The sequence below is a fragment of the Pelophylax lessonae genome (assembly GCF_965119305.1).
Source record: "Pelophylax lessonae genome assembly, chromosome: 1".
In the NCBI taxonomy this organism is placed as follows: domain Eukaryota; kingdom Metazoa; phylum Chordata; class Amphibia; order Anura; family Ranidae; genus Pelophylax; species Pelophylax lessonae.
Genome location: NC_138768.1, coordinates 477,129,726 through 477,149,664, shown reverse-complemented (window position 1 = coordinate 477,149,664; position 19,939 = coordinate 477,129,726). Strand labels below are relative to the sequence as shown.

At 44.6% G+C, this 19,939-nt stretch overlaps 1 protein-coding gene across 1 annotated transcript in view; it reads right to left on the bottom strand.

Annotated features, from left to right (window-relative positions):
• The window catches only part of PIP5K1C (phosphatidylinositol-4-phosphate 5-kinase type 1 gamma), a 476,610-nt gene extending 457,990 nt beyond the window's left edge, over positions 1-18,620 (bottom strand). The window contains exon 1 of the mRNA XM_082248247.1: positions 18,493-18,620. Coding sequence (XP_082104373.1) covers positions 18,493-18,580 — 88 coding nt within the window. The 5' untranslated portion in view covers positions 18,581-18,620. The remainder of the gene's footprint in view (positions 1-18,492) is intronic.
• Between the last annotated feature and the right edge of the window lie 1,319 nt (positions 18,621-19,939).

The following is a 19,939-nucleotide window of genomic DNA, read 5'->3' as shown; positions in this document are numbered from 1 at the left end:
TATATATATTAGGGATCCACAGATATCGTTTTTTCATTGCCGATATTTTTGTACATTTAGCATTTTTCTTTCTTTTTTTTTTTTTTACTTGTCAGGTACTCTTGTGGAGGGATCTGGGGGTCTAAAAGACCCCAAACCCCTCCTCTGCACTTAAAAGCATTCAAAACGCCAAGCTTGGCTGTTTTGAATGCTGTAATTTTTTTTAATCTGGCGCCAGTACCCGGAAGTGATGTCATGACATCACTTCCAGGTTTTTGCATGGAGACCCAATAAGAGCCGAATGCGGCTTTGATCGGGTCTTCGGCGGCCATGCAGGCTGGTTGGCCGAGTTCCCCCGGTGGGACGGGAAACCCAGGCAAGCCGTGGAAGGCGGCGGGAGGGGGGGGGGACGTACCCTCCCACTCCTTGTAATGAAAGCCGAGCGGCTTCTCAGCCGCATCGGTTGTCATTACAAGACAGCCGACCGTCGACTTTGGACGCCGATACCGGGGTGATGCCTCTAGCTGCAGGCATCACTCTGGTACAAGCACTTTCCGAAATATCGGTAATATGCGCCCCCCTAATATATATACACACACACACATATACATACGCACACACACACTGCTCAAATAAAATTAAAGGAACACTTTGAAAACACGTCTGATCTCAATGGGGAAAAATATCATGCTGAATATCTATACTGATATGGAGTGGGTAATGTGTTAGGAACGAAAGGATGCCACATTGTTTGATGGAAATGAAAATTACCAACCTACAGAGGGCTGAATTCAAAGACACCCAGAAAATCAAAGTGAAAAAATGATGCAGCAGGCTAGTCTATTTTGCTGAAATTTCATTGCAGTAACTCAAAATGGTACTCAGTAGTTTGTATGGCCCCCACGTACTTGCATGCATGCCTGACAACGTTAGGGGAAAGGTCCTAATGAGACAACAGATGGTGTACTGGGGTATTTCCACCCAGATCTGGATCGAGGGCATCACTGAGCTCCTAAACAGACTGAGGTGCAACCTGGCAGCATCAGATAGACCAAAACATAATGTCCCAGAAGTGTTCTATTGGATTTAGGTCAGGCGAGCATAAGGGGTCATTCAATGGACTCAATTCCTTCATCCTCCAGGAACTGGCTGCATACTCTCTCCACATGAGGCTGGGCATTGTAGTGCACCAGGTGGAACCCAGGACCCACTGCACCAGCCTATGGTCTGACAATAGGTCCAGGGATTTCATCCCAATACCTAATGGCAGTCACTCTGCCATTGTATAGCCGGTAGAAGGCATCATTCCTTGCAAAGTGAATTTTAACTATATTTACTTAGCTAAAGGAAAAATTCCCTTGCAATGTAAAGATCCTTTTTGCCTTTTGTAGGTCAACCACAGTGAGTGTGCGCAGTTTAAGGATAGTGCAAGGCTTTGGCTATGAGACGTAAAAAAAAAAAAAAAAGTGTATGGGCGGCAGCAGTGATGAACATTCGTTTTTAGGGTATTCTATATGTGCACTTTGTTATCATAGAGCTTTTCAGTGTTCAAAGGGGAGCATTTATAGGTAGACCTTCACACACCTTTCACTGATTGCAAAATTCTAGTTTTCCCACCTCCCTTTTACACATTTGAAAAAAAAAAAATAAAACTCTCCTTCTCCAGCAGGTACTTGCTCTCACTTTCTCATTCCTCACCTATGAAAAAGGTGATGTTGCACAGAGTTTGCTTTCACCTACAGCCTCCTGGGATCACATCACAAATCACGTCTCCCCCCAGTTAGCGCATTTTGTACATGCGCCGTAGGGGGCCAGCTGTGACTGATCAGAAAGTCACAGCCAGCTCCAAAATCGTAGATAATAAATGACATGGGAACAAAAACAGTGAAGACTTGAAGACTTAGGCCCCTTTCACACGGGCGTTGCGCCCGACGGACTACATTTTGCTCAGCAGGGATCGATCCACTGATCCGCGCTGAGCAGGCGGATGACAGCTCCGTGTCCGCTTACTTTGCAGAAACGGCGCTGTCAGAGCCCTGCTCTCCTCTATGGGAGATCGGATGAGAACGGACCGCCTGTCCATTTTCATCCGATCCTATCCTCCAGACGGATGGAAAATAAGGTTTCCATCCATCAGGTTTTCACTAACAGGATCGGATCGAATAGCAGCGAGTGTCAGCGGAGATGTCTCCACTGACATGTGATGCTCCATAGGGCTGCATAGAGCTTCTGATCAGGTCCGCATGAAAAACTGACAGGCGGACCGGATCGGAAAGTCCGTATGAAAGTGGCCTTTGAGTTTTATAATACAGTGCTGCACTCCTTGGCTATGTATTTTGTTTAATAGTTAGTAGTCAAAGCAGTCACGTGTCGGAGCTGACCAATTGGAATCGCTCTGATTTATTTCGGAAGCCCTACATAAATCAGCATGGGGATTCCAAATGGATGTTAGCTCACCTCTTCATTTTTTGTGAAAGGATGAACACTTTTAACCCTTTTAATGCCACCAAGGTAAGCTTTTTTTTTCTATTCAAGTTTTCTACTCGGTTTTCTAATGGAAGTGAACCAGGCACATGCTGCCCACTTTCCCCTTTCATGTATCAGAAGCCCTACTGTCCCACCTGTTGGCCTGGAACAGGCAGTGCAGGTATCTCTGGGTGGTGTGGAGGGGAGATCTGTTCTTCGTCCTGTATTAAAAAAAATAAAGCTCAACAGCTACATATACTGTAGCTGCTGACTTAATAAAGAACACTCACCCTAACCACTTCTGTACCAGAAGATTTTCCCCCCTAATGACCAAGCCATTTTTTGCGATTCGGCACTGGGTGATTTTAACAGACAATTGCGCGGTCGTGCAACGCTGTACCCAAAGAAAATTGATGTCCTTTATTTTCCACAATTAGAGCTTTCTTTTGGTGGTATTTGATCACCTGAGCAATTTTTATTTTTTGCGTTATAAACAAAAAAGAGCGTCAATTCTGAAAAAAAAATATATATATTTTTCACTTTCTGCTATATAATATTCCCCCAAAAAAATATAAAAATCTAAAAAGCTAAAAGGTACGGACAGGAAGTTCCGGGTGAGAGGTGAGTCAGGAGGAAGTAGAGAGGAAACGTTGCTGGAAGTGGCAACAGAGGAGATTTCTGAGATGGTAAAAGGCTACTCTATGGGATAAGGATACCAGGAATCGCTAGATATCTAGCACTTGAGCCTAGTTAAACCCAATGCAAGATTACTGTGGAGTCAATCGGCTAATCTATGGGAATAGATCACCTGGAATCTCCACATACCCAGCATTTGAGCCCAGTTATATTTAATATAAGCCCAATCACAAGGGGGTGCACGAGTAGGAATAAGTTGTGACACCCTGGTCACCCACTTGGTTTCGGGATCACAGCCACACTCTGGTGGCTTGAGCACACACAAAAGACTGTTTTGCACTAATTATCACTGGATTTTATTGGACACTATAATCATCAATATATTTTTTTTTATACATTTTTTGTATTTATATGCATTTAGATATTTAATATATATTTATTCACTGTCATTTATTAATTATTTACTATTATCTTATAATGTATGGATTATTATAAAGGATTAGAAACTATTGAGATATACTAGAGCACTCTAGCACATAGCACTTTCTTATAGCACTATTGTTTTTAACACATCTTCAGGATTATATACAGCACAAATATTTTACCTCTTAAGGACGGATTTTATATAAGGAAATATTTTTAGAATTGGAATCCGTAGCTTGAGAGTTGCACGTATTTATTCACACACCATATTACTATTTTTTAGGCAGATTTTTATTTTGCGCAAAACACTATTTTATATTTATCAGCTTAATGTACAAATCTAAATTATTTCATCATTTTAGGCCAATTAGTATTCTGCTACATATTTTTTGTAAAAAAAATCCCAATAAGCGTATATTGATTGGTTTGTGCAAAAGTTATCGCATCTACAAACTAGGGAAAATATTTATATCATTTTTATTTTTTTTGTACTAGTAATGACACCGATCAGTGATTTTTAGCGGGACTGAGACATTGCGGCTGACAGATCGGACCCCAAACTGACATTTATGACACTTTGGGGGGACCCGTGACATTACTACAGTAATCAGTGCTAAAAATATGCACTATTACTGTGTAATAATGACACTGGCAGGGAAGGGGTTAACCTAAGGGCAATCAAAGGATTAAGTGTGAGCCTAGGGGGTGTTTTCTAACTGTGGGGGGATGGGCTTGTAAAATCAATACAGGAGGAACATAGGAGCTCTGCATTGATTCCAGAGAGAACAACGGTCTGCTGTGTTTAAAACAGCAGATCACCGCTCTCGCTTCATGGGGAGCGATCGCGGCCACCAGCCCCGTGGATCGGCTTTCCCCAGGATTACTCATGGGGACCGTTGTACAGGTACGGCGATTCGCGGGAACCTACTGACCTGCCGCTGGTCGGCAAGTGGTTAATGAAAACCTGCTACAGAGCGATCTGGACCTCAGACTGGGGCGAAGGTTCATTTTCCAACAATACAATGACCCTAAGCACACAAGATAACAAAGGAGTGGCTACAGACAACTCTGTGAATGTCCATAAGTGGCCCAGCCAGAGCCCACACTTGAACCCCTGGAGAGATCTGAGAATGGCTGTGCACTGACACTCCCTATCCAACCTGATTGAGCTTGAGAGGTCTTGCAAAGAACTTGTGAGAAACTGCCTAATTATAGGCATGCCAAGCTTATAGCATCATTTTAAAAAAGACTTGAGGTTGTAATTGGTGCCAAAGGTGCTTCAACAAAGTATTGAGCAAAGGCTGTGAATACTTATGTACATGTGTTTTTTTTGGTTTTTATTTCTAATAAACTTGCAAAGATTTCAAACAAAACTTTTTTCACGTTGTCATTATGGGTATTGTTTGTAGAATTTTAAAGGAAAAATGGGATTTTTGACTTACCGTAAAATCCATTTCTCTGATTTTCATTGACGGACATAGCTCCTGATTCTTCTTAAGCATTGGGTTATACTGCCCCCTATAGGAGTAGGACACTAGGCAGGAAAAAGCTTGACTACATCTATGGGCAGTCCCCCACGCTCAGTTATAGTTTTGTTACAAGAGGTGTCACAAGAAAGCCAACTCCACAGAGGGGTGGGTGCTGTGTCCGTCAATGAACATAAGAGAAATGGATTTTACGGTAAGTCAAAAATCCCATTTTCTCTTTCATTGACGGACACAGCTCCTAAATTCTTCTTAACCATTGGGAAGTCCCAAGGCAGTGTTAAACATGAGGGGTGGTAAAACATCAGAAAAAAATTCCCAAGGTTAACCATGGTCAACCAGGTAACATAGAGCTCAACCATAAAGAACTGGAGCTCACCTAAAAACAATACACCCTCAAAGAGGACCAGGGCCTCAACAGCAGCCAGCAAAACCTTGCGGCTAGAAGAAGCATGCACAGATGCCAACACAGCCACTTTACAAAAAACTTTGTAAAAGTGTGCACCGACAACCAGGTGGCCGCCTTGCAAAACCTGCATCACTGGCACCTGAAGACCAAAAGCCCAGGAGACACTAAGCGCCCTAGTAGAGTACGCCTAAACAGGGAAAGGAGGAACCTGACCCCTGAACCACCGTCTGTCTGATACATCTGGAAATGGTAGCAGAAGAAGCAGATAACCGTTTGTTAGGTGAGCGCAAATAGAGTCCGACTTCCTAAACGACTCCGTAGCTGCCAAGTACACCCTAATTGTCCGAACCACATCCGAAACATGCAAAGCAATTTCCTTCAGATGTTTAGGCAATACAATGTCTTGATTCAAATGACAGTCAGAGACATCCTTAGGAAGGAATGACGGACAGAGACAAAGCACCACCTTATCCTTGTGAAGCACCATAAGGTGAACGTCAGGATAAGGCAGTCAGTTCCGACACTCTGCATGCAGAGGTGATAGCCACCAAAGAAGGTCCCCTTCTGGGGCAATGTAAGCAGGGAAACCTCCTGAATATTTTCAAAGAGAGGCTTCAGTAGAGCTAAAGGCACCACATTAAGATTCCCGCAAGGCTACAGAGCCCGCACTGAAGAAACCAAATGTCGGGCACCCTGAAGAAAAGATACACATCGGGAGTGTGTGGCCAAATGTCGTTGGAAAAAAAAACATCAAAACCCGATACCTGGCCCTTGATGGTACTCAGGGCCAATTTTCTTCAACCCCCCGTTGAAGGAAGGTTAAGATCCGATCCACCGAGAAGGAGCGAGGATGAACCCCAAGAGACTCAAGCCACGCAATGTACGTCTTCCACGTACGATGGTAGATCTTCCTAGAGGCAGATTTCCAAGCTTTTCACAGCATAGGAATAACTGATTTAAACAAACATCCACCCTTCAGCACCTGGCGTTCAACAGCCAAGCCGTTAAAGCCAGCGACCGTAAAGCAGGATAGAAGATTGGTCCGTGGGACAGCAGATCCTCCATTAGAGGAAGTCCCCAAGGAGCATTGGTGACCAGCCATACCAGATCAGCATACCAAGACTGGCGAGATCAGTCTGGAGCCACTAGAATGACTAATCCCTTCTGCCTAAATCATGTACAGTAGTTGTGGCAGAAGTTTGAAAGGGCTGGAACTAATCAGTCAGCCCACCTTAGAATGCCGGCTACTTCCCATGCTACCAGGACACTTCTTGTGCTCGCTTGGTGATTGACATAGACCGCGGCCATGGCATTGTCTGAATGAATTTTTACCGGACACCCCTGAAGACGATTGTGCAATGAACCAGATGCAGTCTGATCGCTCGGAGTTCCAGTACCCTAATCGGCAATCTGGGCTCTGCCAGAGTCCAGATCCTCTGAGCATGTCTGTACTGAGGAGGAGAAGTGCCAGAGAGCGAAGCCACCTCTAAAGACCGTGGATCCTTGACCCATTTCACCAGAATCTCTTTAGCAGAGATCTTGTGTGGAACTATGCAAACAGACCGCCTCAAGGGCGGACACCATCAGGCCCAGAAAGCGCATGCAAGCCCGGAGGGATGACCATCTGCTGAACAACAGAAGCTTTCCAGAGAAAGAAACACTCTGGCTGAGGCCGAGTCCAGAGTCAGACCCAGATAGGCCATTTTTAGTGGACTGAACCAAAGCATATTTCTGAATGTTCAGCATCCCACCAAACTCCCTCAGAGTCCGCAAAGCAATCTCCAGTAGTCCATCAGAGCAGTTGGAGACTGATCTTCCAGGTACCCCAGTACCACGATCCCCCGCTGACTCAAACAATGCCAGCACCGGGGCCAAAGGTCAGCGCCACAAACTGATAATGCTCCTCGTCCACAGCAAAATGGAGGAAGCACTGGCCACCAGCACATATTAGAATGTGCAGGTAGGCATCCTTGATGTCAAAAGAAGCGAGAAGAAATCTCCCTGATGTAGAGACGCCACTATCATGTGAATGGACTCCATGCGGAACTTCTGTACTCGCACAAAGCAGCTTAGCACCTTGAGGTCCAGAATTGGATGCACCGTGCCTTACTTCCTGGGGGCTGTGAAAAGGTTTGAGTAAAAAAACCCATGAAAATGTTGCAAAGTCGGAACCGGAACAATCACCCCTTGAAATAACAAGTCTTGCATTGCTCCAAAGAGACCCCAAAGTGATCTGGGGACAAGTGCAGGTTGGAAGGAAAAAAAACCTTTACGGAGGACAAGACCGAACTCGATCTTGTAGCCTGACCGAATAACTTTGTGGATCCACTTGACCTGTACCAGGGAGGTCCATGGATCCGGAAACCAGCGAAGACGTTCCCCACCCCAGATATGGGTGAGGGTGCCCCTTCATGCAGAGGCAGTCTTGTCCGCAGGTCTGGAAGATCCCACTCGTGGCTTGCCAGACCAGGTCCTCTTGGAACCTCTGGTGGAGGCCCTGACTTTTGATCCCTAATCTTGGAAACCTGAGACACGAAGAGGGAGATCAGATAAGGCCTTCTTAGAAGTCTAGTCCGTAGACCAGCATTTCAGCTAGACAATACGCTGAAGGACCACTGCAGACAGCCTAGAAATCAAAGGAGCCGCATCCAAAGAGGCATCACAGACAAACTATAGCTCCTGGACCAACCGGTCCTGCCAGCTCCACAAAGACAGGGGGAAGCTATTCTCCCTCCAGGTCCTGGCGTAAAAGCTTAGCCCACTCGGTCAGAGTTCATGACACCAGGGCAATAGTAATTACTGGCCTAATTGCTGAACAAGCCACAGCGCACATATGGCAGGCCAGAGCTGGACTTGTAAAGGTTGGGGACTCCTCAACCAGGATGAAGGTAACTCAAATTGACTTGGATTCGGCAAGTCCACTACAAGTGGGACCATCCACCTTTTACGCAGTAAAGCCTCATAAGGATACCGCAAACAAAAAATGCCTAGCAACCGCTGCGTTTTGGACAACCCCACTGTTTGTGACAATGTTGTCAAGGTAAGCGGAAAGAGGAACACCCTCGCCACTTTGGAGGGCTTGTGGGTGCCAAAAGGAACCGGTGCCTCTGACGTGGCATCAGCCATAACCTTCATTTTTAAAGTTTCACACACTGACACAAACCACCAGCGCCTATTTAAGCACGGCTAGAGGTGCAGTGGAATCATCCTCACTAACTGAGCACTCGGGGTGCGTGGACGCAGACCCAGTAGTGTCGCTATATACCGAGCTCACCCTGAAAACATAACAATCAGGGGAGGCCGCCGACTGCGATCCCACAAAGGGGATGCTGGCCTAGGGTCCACAAATGGACTACCTTTTGGACCCCGCAAAAACAAGGGGGTCGCCCTCCATAGAGGACATAATAGAACATAGCCTCCTTAAAAAAAAAGGTCCCACCCGCAATGACACGGACACTCAGGCAGGGTACCCTCGCTAATGCCCCACACTATAATGGTGGTAAGACTGTCATTAAAAATTAAGAGCCCTCCACAGCACCACCTAGTCCAAGGGAGGTGCTAAGATGACCAAATGGCTCAGCAGGCTGCAAGCCACGCCCTGTATTTTTGTGGGGGCCCAGCCGCAATTTCCCGGATCCTCAGCCCAGCATATACCCAAAGGAAGAGTGGAGGCTTCAGCTACTTGCACTGGGGCTGCCCCCCAACAGCAGCGTCCGATTCTGCCACATGGCCTAGTAGGCCGTAAGCTGTGGCCTAAATTTTTGAGGGCGCCCAGCCACCAGCACGCGAACCCCAGCAGAGCCGACCACCTAGGAGCAATGGAGAAGAAGGCGGATGCCCAAACGGGAGGCAGTGGCTTCAGCCATCCTCACAGGGGCTGCCTCACATAGGTTCCAACGAGTAGGCAGCGGGCTAAATTTTTGGCCGGATCCGGTCGCATGAGACACGTACCCGCGGATGATAAAAACATCCACTCCCCCAGCCCAACAACTGCCACAGGGAGCCCAGAGGACATCCCTGCCCTAGTCACCAACCCCCTGCTCAATCCTCTGTTGCTCACCAGGACAACCTGGTCAGCAGCAACTCTGAAAGACCCACAGTGACCGGAATTTTAGAGGGTCTGGGGGGGAAGGGAGGGGAACCCGGGGGTCCGACCATCCCAGGGAGGGGCCCACACTCACCCCAAAACCCTCCAAAACCAAGGATCTATATTATCCAGTTTGTCGCCGAGTCCAGCACTTGATTGTAGTTCTTACAGGAACAAAATAATAAAAGAGGAACAAAATTGCCAGGACTGACTAGGCAGAAAGAAACTGAGTGCCTATAGCTGAGAGTGGGTTTATACCCCCTGGGACTGCCCATAGGCATAGTCAAGCTTTTTCCTGCCTAGTGTCCCACTTCTGTAGGGGGCAGTATAACCCAATGGTTAAGAAGAATCAGGTGTGTCCATCAATGAACAAAAGAGAAAATTTGTTTTCTTTGTGAGCCCCATATTGAAAGTGAGGCCCAAAAATATTTTAAATTCCTTCACGGTTAGTTCTCTCCACTCATAGGGAGGGGTGTAACTTGAATCTGGGTTTCTTTGGATAAACTGTTGTGCATAGAGGTTGCACTGGGCCATGATGGATGATAAAAGGTCTTGGGTAAAAATTCTATTTAAAAAATCAATAGGGCCAAAGTTCTCTGTATTAACTTGGACACCTGGCTGGGTGGTTAAAGGGGGGATGTTTTCTGCTCCTGAATTAGGGGGAAGCCCCAGAGTGTTCTCAAGGGCATAGGGAAAGCTGACACCCCACTAGTGCTTGGCCTTTCTTGCAGTGGTACTCCATTTCTTGTAGATGGCACTGCGCTACTAGTGGATGGTATGGAGCTGCTGGTTGATGCCACTGCGCTACTTGTGGTAGCCTGCCCCTCACCAGAACGCTTTTGTTTCATGTGCAAACTTTCCCCTTCCTCCGATTCTGTAGCAGACCCACTGCTTAAAATGGGTTCATATGCCGAATCCGAATCAGGAGCTGTGTTCGTCAATGAACGAAAGAGAAATAATGAATTTATTCCATTTTCATATAAGGCTGTAACATAAAAAAAATGTGGAAAAAGTAAAGCGCTGTGAATATTTTCCAGATGCAATGTATGCTCTAGTACATGAACACAAAAGTACAGGCATATAGAGTTACATTAGAGCACTGCCTAAATTTAAGGGGTTCCCTCCCACTTGGCCCCCTCCCACTGCCTCATCTGATACACATCCGATAGGGAGCTTCTTTCAATTTGCCCAGCCCCATAGGTTCAACGGGGGATGGGAGCGGCAGGGGGGAGTGCAATTGCTGGAACCAATCCCCCTGTTGTCCCCCTTGCAGTGCAGCTAGTTTCCCATCTCCCTCATGCCGGTGTTCTAAAATTTCATCGGACCCATGAAAATTCCGGACCTCGTCACTTCCGGTGACGCTACGTCATAACCCAGCTGGTGCGACAGCTGGTGCGAGCCCCGGTGCGCATGCGCACAAGACATTTTCAAGGTCCGATGCAATTCTAAGACTTAGCGAACAGCTGACTGAGAGGAGGCGGGGCTGAGGTTGGACGGAGTTGCCTTCTCCTGGGTGATACAATGACAGGAAGGTGTGTGGTTTATGGGGAGGAGAAGGGGCTGAGCTCACACACTGGGCGGTCACCATTCTTCACTAATCACACATTTCTACTGATTGTTAGCTCATGTGGCCACTCTGCTTTATTTCATGGCCTCTGACCATTCATCCCACACCCTGCAGATGGGAACAGCCCAGATGTGACCAGCAGGGGGCGCGTTATCTCAGGGGAGGAAGAGGGTGCAGAGTATTGGGGGTGGTGGGACAGAGTGAGATGTAATTTTGGTACAGAGAGAGCATATTGGGGAATGAGGTGTAATAGGAGGGGCAGGGGGTGTAAAGTTTTGTATTGGTGTAATGGGGTGCAGAGAAGTGAGGTAATGGGGGTGAAAAGTGTTGTATTGGGGGTTCAGAGTGTTGGGGTATTGGAGATACAGGGCTACACACACCTTCCTGTCATTGTATCACCCAGGAGAAGGCAACTCCGTCCCACCTCAGCCCCGCCTCCTCTCAGTCAGCTGTTCGCTAAGTCTTTGAATTTCATCGGACCTTGAAAATGTCTTGTACCCATGCGCACCGGGGCTCGCACCAGCTGGGTTATGACGTACATCACCGGAAGTGACGAGGTCCGGAATTTTCATGGGTCCGACGAAATTTTAGAACACCGGCTTTCAGCTGATACAAGGGGAGCCACAGTGGGATCACTTCCAGTAGATGTCTCCTTTCCTCCGCTCATCCCTCTCACTTTCTGACCCCTTCCTTCATGCTGCTCTGATCCTCCTGTGTCTCCCCTCCCCACCCCCCCTACAGAGCTGACGGTTTCTTCTCCTGTCCCTCCCGACACCTGCAGCTTCTGCAGGACACAGAAGTATCAGCGTCTGGATATCTCATATTTACCAGCCCCTATCTCATTTCTCATATTTATCCATTCCTGAATGAACAAAGTGGGCAATCGCTACCAATAGCTCCTATGTTCATTCATATTGCTTCAGTTTGTGAATGAACAGGGAGGCTGTACAGAGCACTTTCTGTTCACTCATTCTGTAGTGCAGCTGAGGCTGCTGAGAAAATAATTGAAGAATCTGTGTCCTTAATTCCTTTCTCTTTCTCAAAAGTAAGACATCAGGGGTCTGTTTCACCACAGCCCCCACCCCCACCCGCACCATCATTTAAAGAAAATAAAAAAGAAAATATTTAAAACAAAAAAATGTAAGGACTCATTCTCCCAGCTACTCTTGCTGTGTCAAGAATCCCTGGTTTGTCTGAACATTTTTCACACATAGGGCAACATATTTATTTTAATTGACAGCCTTGGCTGTGAGCATGTTGTGAGTTTATGCCCCGTACACACGTGCAGATTATCTGCAGACTTTTGTCTTCAGATTTACCTTTTCTATGTAGTGCAAGGGCCTGCCGGATTGCATACAAATTGAAAGTGTTTAGGTTTGACCTCATATTATATGGTTTTGGTAAGTCTTCAGATAATCTGCACGTGTGTACGGGGCATTAGTCTGCTTGTCTTCAGCAAACTGTTTGCAGGCTCTCTTGTGCATCATCTTTAGAAGAGGCTTCCTTCTGGGACGACAGCCATGAAGACCAATTTGATGCAGTGTGTTGCATATGGCCTGAGCACAGACTGGCTGACCCCCACCCCTTCAACCTCTGCAACAATGCTGGCAGCACTCATATCCATTTCCCAAAGACAACCTCTGGATATGACGCTGAGCATATGCACTCAACTGCTTTAGTTGACCATGGCAAGGCCTGTTCTGAGTGGAACCTGTCCTGTTAAACAGCTGTATGGCCTTGGCCACCATGCTCCAGCTCAGTTTCAGGGTCTTGGCAATCTTCTTATAGCCTAGGCCATCTTTATGTAGAGCAACAATTCTTTTTTGTGATCCTCAGAGAGTTCTTTGCCATGAGGTGTCATGTTGAACTTCCAGTGACCAGTATGAGAGAGTGAGAGCGATAACACCAAATTTAACACACCTGCTCCCCATTGAGACCTTGAAACACTAACAAGTCACATGACACCGGGGAGGGAAAATGGCTAATTGGGCCCAATTTAGACATTTTCACTTAGGGGTGTACTGACTTTTGTTGCAAGTGGTTTAGACATTAATGGCTGTGTGTTGAGTTATTTTGAGCGGACAGAAAATTGACACTGTTATACAAGCTGTACACTCACTGCTTTACATTGTAGCAAAGTGTCATTTCTTCAGTGTTGTCACATGAAAAGATATAATAAAATATTTACAAAAATGTGAGGGGTGTACTCACTTTTGTGAGATACTGTATATGCATGAGCACATTTACCTGTCTGTACGTGTGTTAATGCAAGATCTTTATGTAACTTTGTTACTCAAGATCTTTCACTCAACAAGATCATGGGTGTAAACATTAGTAGATTATGACATACATGTGCAAGGGGCACTAACAAAAAAAATGCAGGGGGGGTGTACACATGCCAAAGCTGTAATGCTTTGGTTCATGGTCTTGGCAAAATGTATGCCCCCTGTCACATTCGGCAAGCAGTACAAGAAACAAAAAATAAAAACAGAGGGGATAGGGGCCAAGGTGCAACCGCATGTAATGCACAAAGTTGTGGTATGGCATTTACTGGGTAAAACAGGAGGTGAGGAGGCGACATACAGCTTGTCAACTGCCTCAGTGGGGTAAAAAAGTCCGCCACCCATCTAAACATAGCCTAACTCTGACAGGGGTGCTTAAAGCGGATCTTCAATGCATTGGAGCATCACAAACCAAAAATGCTATTTAATCCACATTAAATATTTACGGCAAACTCCCCCATCCATCAATGTCTCTGTGCTTTATTTTGTTCAAAAATCACTTTGAAAAACAACCCCATAGCATTTCAGGCTGTGGCCATCCTGAGTAAGGGCAAATGATTCATGTAGCATTTACTTCCTGGAATCCATCTGCCCTTAGCTCAGGCATGCAGGCAGGAGAGTGTGCTTCGCTGAGAAAACCCTTCCTGCTCTACTCCCCTTCTGAAGACTCCTGGGTTACCTAAAAAGTATCCCAGTTGTTGACCCTCCTGAAGACTCCTGGGATGTATGACATCATTTGCCTAGGCAATAAACCAGGAAGTAGCTGAAAAAATGAAAAAAAAAATTTAAACGAGTAAGGCCCCGTTCACATAGGGGCGATCCGACTTCGGGTAGCGACCTCCGGGGTCACGGTGCGAGCAGCGCGCCGCGACCTCGGAGCGGCCGCCACGGACTTCATAACATTGAAGTCTATGGCGGTCGCCTCCGGGTCGCCCCAAAGAAGCTCCGGACCCTTTTTCTAAGTCGGAGCGACTTGTGTCACTCCTATTAGAACGGGTCCGCAGCTTCCCTATGGAAGGCGACCTACGGCGACCTGTGAGGCGACCAGGTCGCCTCACAGGTCGCCTTAGTGTGAACGGGGGCTAAATATGATATACTTTCCTATCTATTTACTAACGCTCAACATGAGGAATAATCAATGTTGATTGAGAGAGTGAAGTTCCACTTTAAAATCAGCTTTTATTCATTTATGTAAAACCTTTATCCCAAAAGGAGAAAAAAAAAAAAAAAAAAAATGTTGCTGTAACTGCTTAAACAGAGTTCAGCTTCTATTTGTTAACCACTTTCAGACCGGAGGATTTTCCCCCTTAATGACCAGGCCTTATTTTGCGTTTCAGCACTGCAATACTTTAACGGGCAATTGCGCAGTCGTGCGACGCTGTACCCAAATAAAATTGACGTCCTTTTTTTCCCACAAATAGAGCTTTCTTTTGGTGGTATTTGATCACCTGTGTGATTTTTATTTTTTGCACTATAAACAAAAAAAGAGCGACAATTTTGAAAAAAAAAAAACAAGATTTTTCACATTCTGCTATATAACAGTCCCAAAAAAAATGTAAAAATCTAATTTTTTTAACATTTTAGGCCAATTTGTTTTCTGCTACATATTTATGGTAAAAATAAAAATCGCAATAAGCGTATTTTGATTGGTTTGCGCAAAAGTTATCGCATTTACTAACTACAGGAAAGATTTATGTCATTTTTATTTTTATTTTTTTTACTAGTAATGGCGGCGATCTGTGATTTTATTTTTTGCGGGACTGCGACATTGCAGCGGACAGATCGGACCCCTAACTGACATTTTTGACACTTTTGGGGGGACCAGTGACATAACTACAGTAATCAGTGCTATAAATATGCACTGTTACTGTAATAATGCCATTGGCAGGGAAGGGGTTAACCCTGTTGGTGATCAAGCCTAGGGGAGTGATTCTAACTGCGGGGGGGGGGGGTTGGGGCTTGTGAAATGATCACAGAGACGTGCGATCCTATATAGCAGGATCACATGGTCTCTATGATCATTGCAGGGAGAAGGATGGATGGCTGTGTTTACATCAGCCGACCGTCCTTCTCTGTAGAACAAGAGTGTCGGGCGGCAATCAGAGCCACCTGACACACGCGCCAGCCTCCCCGCTGATGAGCAGGAGTGCGCCCCCTAGCTCCTCCCAGGCAAGTGACGTACCGATACGCGACTCTGCCCGGGAGAGCCACTCTGCCAACATATATAAAGTAAGCGGTCGGCAAGTGGTTAAAGGATAAGGTCACCTTTGGTAACATGTTACACCCATATTTAGGATGTAACGAACGGCCCGGCTCCCCACACCTCCCCGATCCCTGCTGTGACAGCTAGCAGGGTTATTCTCCCTTCCCACTAGCTGTCACAATTTTTTTAAAAATGCGTCTGAGCGGGAATCCACCCGCTGGGCTGCGTCACTGATTGACAGGTCTATGTGCATTGAAAACTACAAGTTCTTTGTGGCTGTGGGCTTGTAGGTTTCAATGAACTACCACGGTGCTGTGGAACGCTGTGGTAGTTTATCCATGCTTCCTGTCAGATTGTATCTGCTTGCCCATACAGGATGGCGTCAGTTGATGTAGGTGGAAGGCATGCTGGAAGTGATTGTGATTTCGCTCCCCAGCCTTCCTACTCGTTACCGGTGCGGGGAAGCTGTACCTGAAAATATTTTTTTCCTTGCTGCGTTTGCCTGTCAAATACTATTTTAAATTGTTTTAGCCCAGGCTTTGGAAATAAAAGCAATAACGGAGTTCACGATGAGGAGTTTGGTCTTCTTCTTTATTACTGCATAAGGTACCTGTCTATGAAATAAGGAAGCAGGAGGATCGCTGTTCAGAGGCGGTCTTGCATCCGGCTACGGTGACTACATAAGTTATATTTGATCTTGTTGCTATAAGGCAAGCAAGATCAACAACATCTGGTGAGTAGGTCATTTACCTATTTCACTGACACTCTGGGGTGATCACCTGTCAACTACCCTCAAGAGGAATATTGGTGGATGACCTTTGTTTCTTACTTCTTACCACACCGAGCACTTTAACCACTTGCCGGCCACTGCCCGACTATATACGGCGGCGGTCAGCCCCTCCCAGGCAAAGTGACGTACCGGTACGTCACTAGCCTGGGAGCGAATAGGGGGCGAGCGTTCGCCGCCGGAGGCACGCTCCCACCCCTGCTCGTACCCGACGAATCCGGCGCGTGTGACATCGGGTCCGCCGCTCACTGGCGATCCTCGGGTACAGAGGGAGAAAGGCAGGCGGCTAATGTAAACACAGCCGCCTGTCACTCTCCCCTGTGTAAAAGCACAGATCACTCGGTCCTGCTATGTAGGACCGTTGATCTGTGCTGTTACACCACTAGCCACATCCAATGACAGTAAGAAACACGCCCCTAGGGACACACTTAACCCCTCCCTCTCCAATAAAGTTAACCCCTTCCCTCCCAGTGTCATTTTTACAGTAACAGTGCACATGTATAGCACTGATTACTGTAGTAATGTCACTGGTACCCCCAAAAGTGTCAAAAAGGTCAGGTCCGATCTGTCCGCCGCAATGTCGCAGTACCGCAAAAAAAAAAATCGCAGATCGCCGCCATTACGTGTTAAAAAAAAAACAACAAAAATGACAAAAATCTTTCCCTTAGTTAGTAAACACAATAACTTTTGCGCAAAATAATCAAAATACGCTTATTGTGATTTTTTATACCAAACATAGGTAGCAGAAAACAAATTGGCCAAAAATTTAAAAAAAATGTTGATTTTTAAATTTTTTTGGGGGGGAATTTCATACAAAAAAAATGTGAAAAATATTGATATTTTTGCAAAATTGTCGCTCTTTTTTTGTTTATAGCGCATGATCAAAAAATCGCACAGGTGATCAAATGCCACCAAAAGAAAGCTCTGTTTGTGGGAAAAAAAGGACGTCAAATTCGTTTGGGTACAGCGTCGCACGACCGTGCAATTGTCCGCTAAAGTCACGCAGTGCCGAATCGCAAAATACCCCTTGGTCAGGAAGGGGGTAAAATCTTCCGGGGCTTAAGTAGTTAACCATTTAAGCACTATTTTTAAAATGTTTAATATTTATGTCACATTAGTCATATATTTATTCACAATTTATTCTTAATGGTTATATGTATATGTTAATATATATATATATATATATATATATATATATATATATATATATATATATATATATATATATATATATATGCCTAAACACCTCACTTTATCATGAACTCACTGAGAGAACGTATATATATATTTTTTTTTTTCTATGAATTTTTTTATGCATCTATGAATGATTATTTTGCTATAGTTACTCGCATGTGATATAGCAAGCGCTATGGGAAGTGTGTTTTTCAGTCGCACTTTTCGTTTTCTTAAGCAGATACACTGGCAGATCTGCTGGAGACCTGCATGGCATCAGCGATCTACTGATGGCTGGTGAAATGTTTTACAAGCTCCAAAAAATAATAATAATAATAATAATAATAACATTAATCGATGCACATTTTTTTTCCTTGTAAAAAAATGTGCATTGATTAATGTTATTATTATTATTATTATTTTTTCCCAAAAAAATGAACTTATACTTTTATGAATTTCATCTAAATCTGCTCGTGCATCCAACACTACCTTCTCCCCAGATGGACAATTCTGCCATCCAAAGGTGTCTCCATTGATCCTCATCCAGAGTGGAGACACCAAGACAGGAAATGTATCGCTAGCCATATCACCAGGTGAAATAAAGGGAAAAGAAGCCTTAACATTAAAAAAAAAAGAAAAAAAAAACAAATGCAGCCACCAAATTAAGGATTGGAAAGCTGCAATATTTTACATGTTTTGTTTTTTGGGTGGAATACTGCTTTAATTCAATAAAATTTACACCCATACATAATAATAAAAAAAAAACATGCTTCTCTACACCTATCAAACCTCCAGATCAGGGCTAACCTGCTGTAAACTACAAGAATGGTCTCCTATGTCCAAGTTCCAGCACAGTTCAATAAGCCAGCCTTCTACATTGGCCCCTTCATTCACCTCCAGCATCCTTATGTCTTATTCTGTATCCTCTCATCTCTCCTCTCCCATCCATCACCTGCCAATAACACCTTAAACGTCATATTCTCAGCTTGGCCTCACCTTTTCCAGGATCCCATCCAGTCTCCCCGATAGCTGATGCATCCTGGACATCTGATCCACACTCGGCTTCATTCTCTGGTCCCTCCATACCTCCCCTCTATCCTCCTTCCCTTCCCTCACTGACAACTCCGAAGGCTTTGCCTCTGACGTCATGACGTTCTTTCATGTCCGCAATCTTCCTACAACAAGGCGGGGATTAAGAGGACCCATCGACCATGGAGACTGAGGGCGAGATAAGGACGTTCCACCGCTCAAAGCATCACACCGACGGAATTTCAAATAAAAAGTTCATAAACCAATCTCTCCTCAAGCCTCTGTATTATATGATATTGAGGGAGACAGGAACATTGATTTCTACACATATATATATAAAGAAAAATAATATATATTATGATAATAAAAAATACACACACGTAAATAATGTTATTATATTTTGTATGTGTTATACATAAAAACATTAAAAATATATTATGATTATACATAAAATTATATTATGATATATTATACTAATATATATATATCTATATATGGAAGAGATATATATGATATAATATACTAATATATATAGATATATATGGAATATATATATATATATCTATGGAATATATATATATATATATATATATATATATATATATATATATAGAAGAATATATATTATAATAATAAAAAATACACACACGTAAATAATGTTATTATATTTTATATATGTTATATATAAAAAACATTAAAAATATATTATGATTATACATATACATAAAATTATATTATTATGATATATTATACTAATATATATATATATATATATATATATATACATACAGGGCTTTTTTTCTCAGACAATAGGTGCAGGAACTTCCCCCTTCTGAGTCGCCCTTTGTCTCTTCCCCCTACCCACCTCTGAGCACTGTATCTTGGCTTAACCCCCTTGCACCTCCCAGTACTGCCCCTTTTAGAGAATACAGAACCAAGTATCATTTTGTGCTACTAAGTAATTTGTATAAAATTTAATAGATCCCATCTCAGCAACAATAGACCCACCACAACAACAATAGATCCCTCACACAGCAACAGACCTCCCCCCCCCCCCTGCAACAAAATACCACCCTAGGAACTATAGAGCCTCAGCAGCAACAACAGATCTCCCAGAAGCCAGCAACAATAGACCTCTCCTTCAACAATAGATCCCTCCTGGCAACAATTGACCCCCCAGCAACATAAGACCTGCCCAGCCAACAAAAATAAACCTACCCAGCAACAATAGACCCCCACAGAAAAATAGATCCTCACCAGTGACAATAGATCCCCCCAGTAGCCAAAATCAATAAACCCTCCAGCACACCTTGCCATAATATACATTCAGTGCTAGAGGTGCCGGAACTGCGTTCCCCCACGTTCCCGCTGAAAAAAAGCCCTATATATATATATGTGTGTATTTATGGAATAG